General features: G+C 40.0%; 1 protein-coding gene across 1 annotated transcript in view; it reads left to right on the top strand.

Moving 5' to 3' along the window:
- The window catches only part of LOC138800053 (pulmonary surfactant-associated protein A2-like), a 3,698-nt gene extending 1,401 nt beyond the window's left edge, over positions 1-2,297 (top strand). Inside the window, exons 3-5 of the mRNA XM_069981861.1 lie at positions 574-696; positions 883-993; positions 1,921-2,297. Of these exons, the coding sequence (XP_069837962.1) occupies positions 574-696; positions 883-993; positions 1,921-2,297 (611 nt within the window). The remainder of the gene's footprint in view (positions 1-573; positions 697-882; positions 994-1,920) is intronic.
- The last annotated feature ends 705 nt before the right edge of the window (positions 2,298-3,002 follow it).

The raw sequence follows: 3,002 nt of genomic DNA, 5'->3' as shown, positions 1-3,002 counted from the left end.
TAAAATTAGACCAAAATTGGCAATGCTGTGACATGGTCTCAGATACAGGGACACAGTTAGTACTGGAGGACAACCACAAAATAGGGGATAAGTAGGAAATTGCGGGGGGTCTGACCTCTGTAGCCCCTGCCAATCTCCGTGTGTTATGAATAGAGCCACGGGTACAGCATGTGACCCACGGTTCAATTTATTCCGATGGAGCAAAGGAAACAGTACGAGTACGCCGGAAGAACGATGTACTTGAGTCTTTCCGTTGCTCTATAGGAATGAATAGAGCCGCAGGTCACATGCTGTACTCGTGGCTCTATTCATAACACAGAAGCCGTTGCCCAATACGGAGATCGGCAGGGAGTACTTACCCCCTATCCTGTGGATACTTTCTATACTTTATATTTGCTAAAAGATTAGCTTTAATGTTTGGCCGAGATGAATGAAAGCTTTGCTACACCTCTGCACAGATAAACATAAAGCTTACAAAAATCAAATGACAAATCTGTTATATTTAAAAAATTGTTAGACCACATTAATTTTTTGATGTTGGATAAAATCTTCTGTGTTTCTTTTTTTTTTTAGGATTGCTTCGATTTCTTGGTCTATTAAAAACACCCATCCCTAAAGCAGCAGACATTCTTCCTCTGCCTGGACTCAATAGTCTAATGGGATACAAGTCAAGTTTACCAAACTTAGATGTACCAGGTGGATAAGTATATTAATAAATCTTGTCATCTTGCTCCGTCTTTTATAGACTGTAAAATACCACTAATAAATATATTTTCTTTGTTTACACATTGTATTAATATAGGAATCAATGAGATAGAAAATGTAAGAGATGTATAAGACTAAAGATGGTGCCTGTAGGATTAATATTTATTTTACCATAAGGTGTCCCTGCTGTTGGAGGCTTGTCTACTGGCCTACAAGTCCCTGCTGTGGGAGCCTCATCTACGACCGAACTAGTAGACCTTATTCGCCGGATAAATGTACTGGAAGCAGGTAAACAAAGGTTGAGTCTTTAAGATATTTACTTATTTATTTAGGTAGGTAGATGGTCTACATCCAATGACCAATGAATCATTCATAAGGTTGTGGTGGGCACATTATGCATAAACATCATAGAGTGGGTTCCTGAGATGCCTAATAGGGCGCAAATACAAAGGTTGTCTTAGGAAAACTCTCTTATGTAAACCCCTCTATGATATTGCATTATTTTCTTAGTGAATTCTTAGTACATGACCCAATGTGTGGTCAGTCACATGTATGCAGACAACACTTTGATTAATCCTTGACTTGGAAGGTTTCTCCTAAACATAACATATGGTCTACCAAAAACTATAAGACACATTCCAGCAGCCTCGTTCTTATCATCACAAAAGTAACAGGAAGTCTCAGCTTAGTTTTAGGATTAGTAACAAGAAAGAACACTGCAAAACTTTAGGAATGTTCTATAATATAGGCAGTAAAATGGAAAATTCTTAAAAAAAACATGTTGACTTGACACATTGGGGGGGGATTTATGAAGACCGATCTTATGTTAGGCCCTGCCCCCTTTTCCCAGGCAGGATTCACTAAGAGGCGAAGGCCTGAACCTGAGTCCGGTGTACTAAATCTACACCTGCTTCCAGCAGGTGTAGATTTGGATCATGATTTATACCTGTGAGCAGGTGTAAATCATGATAAATGAGGCCTCCTCCCCGCCATGTCAATCCCCCCCCCCCCAAGCTCCCCTAGCCCGCCCATCAGGCGAGCGGGGCATACGGCAGGCATACGCCAGGGAGAAGGGGTGAATCTGCTGCTTCTCCCTGGCATACACCTTGGGCTGACATTTCTTAAATGTCCCCCATTGCCTTTAATTACAGTAATTACTCTAATATAAAAACTTACTATAATAATTATAACTGATTTCAATATTTGTTTCTCTAGTTCTTAAACTTGAAGGAAGAATTCAAATGGTAGGTGACAAAACAATTGCCACTAGTGGAAATGAAGTAGACTTTGCAAAATCCAACTCCACGTGTAATGATGTTGGTGGACGGATTGCCACTCCGATGAATGAAGCGGAGAATGCTGCAGTCTTGGCATTCGTGAAGAAGCATAACAGATATGCATATCTGGGAATGAGAGAGGGGCTATTACCTGGCACTTTCAACTACATGAATGGAGTTCCTGCAATTTACACACGCTGGAGAAATGGTGAACCCAGTGGAAAAGGAACTGAGGGTTGCGTTGAAATGTATACAGATGGGCAGTGGAATGATAAATCTTGTAATCAAAAGCGTCTTACTATCTGCGAGTTCTAAATCTAGATGTTCTCATGTGTATTATAAAGTAACCATAATAATGGTGTTTATTGTACAAATTAAAAGGAGTCTCTACACTTAAAATACATTATGGTAAATTGAGTTATAGCTTACAATAAAATGTATTGTATCCACTGAATGTGACAACCATGATTCAAAAATAAATGTCAAAGCATTTTATTCCAGTGTTTTTCTATTTTTTTCTTCTATGTCACAAACCTATATTATTTTCTTATTTATTAACACATAATATTTTGCTATGATCAGTGAATAGATAATGCAAGGGCAAGCTGTTAATAATTACTTAAAACAAACTTGATGTGGAAGGTCAGGGGCAGTAAGGTCTTAAAAACAAGAATTACCCATAAACACATTAGGTGGATACTGCCATCATAAATGTTTGTGGTATATTGCTAGCATGTCATACTATTAATGCTTGGTGAGGCTCCATTAGCTGAGCATTTAAATAAATTAAACCATTTAAACCGTTTTCTGCATAATAGCTGTACAGCAAGCTGGAGCAAGTGAGTGTCGACCTGTCAGGCCAGCGTTCACTTGCTCCTCATTCCCCGCTTGCCGCCGGCGCTATTACACGTGCCGATAGTGAGTGAGTAAGAGCGAGGAGGCTGTGGGGAGCTGCGGGGAGCCCATAGGAGATGCGTTGGTCTGCTGCTGCTGCTGCTGCCGCTGCCTCATTCGTGTCAG

This window comes from Dendropsophus ebraccatus, chromosome 8 (genome assembly GCF_027789765.1).
Source record: "Dendropsophus ebraccatus isolate aDenEbr1 chromosome 8, aDenEbr1.pat, whole genome shotgun sequence".
Classification (NCBI taxonomy): domain Eukaryota; kingdom Metazoa; phylum Chordata; class Amphibia; order Anura; family Hylidae; genus Dendropsophus; species Dendropsophus ebraccatus.
This window is presented reverse-complemented; position numbering and strand designations above follow the sequence as displayed.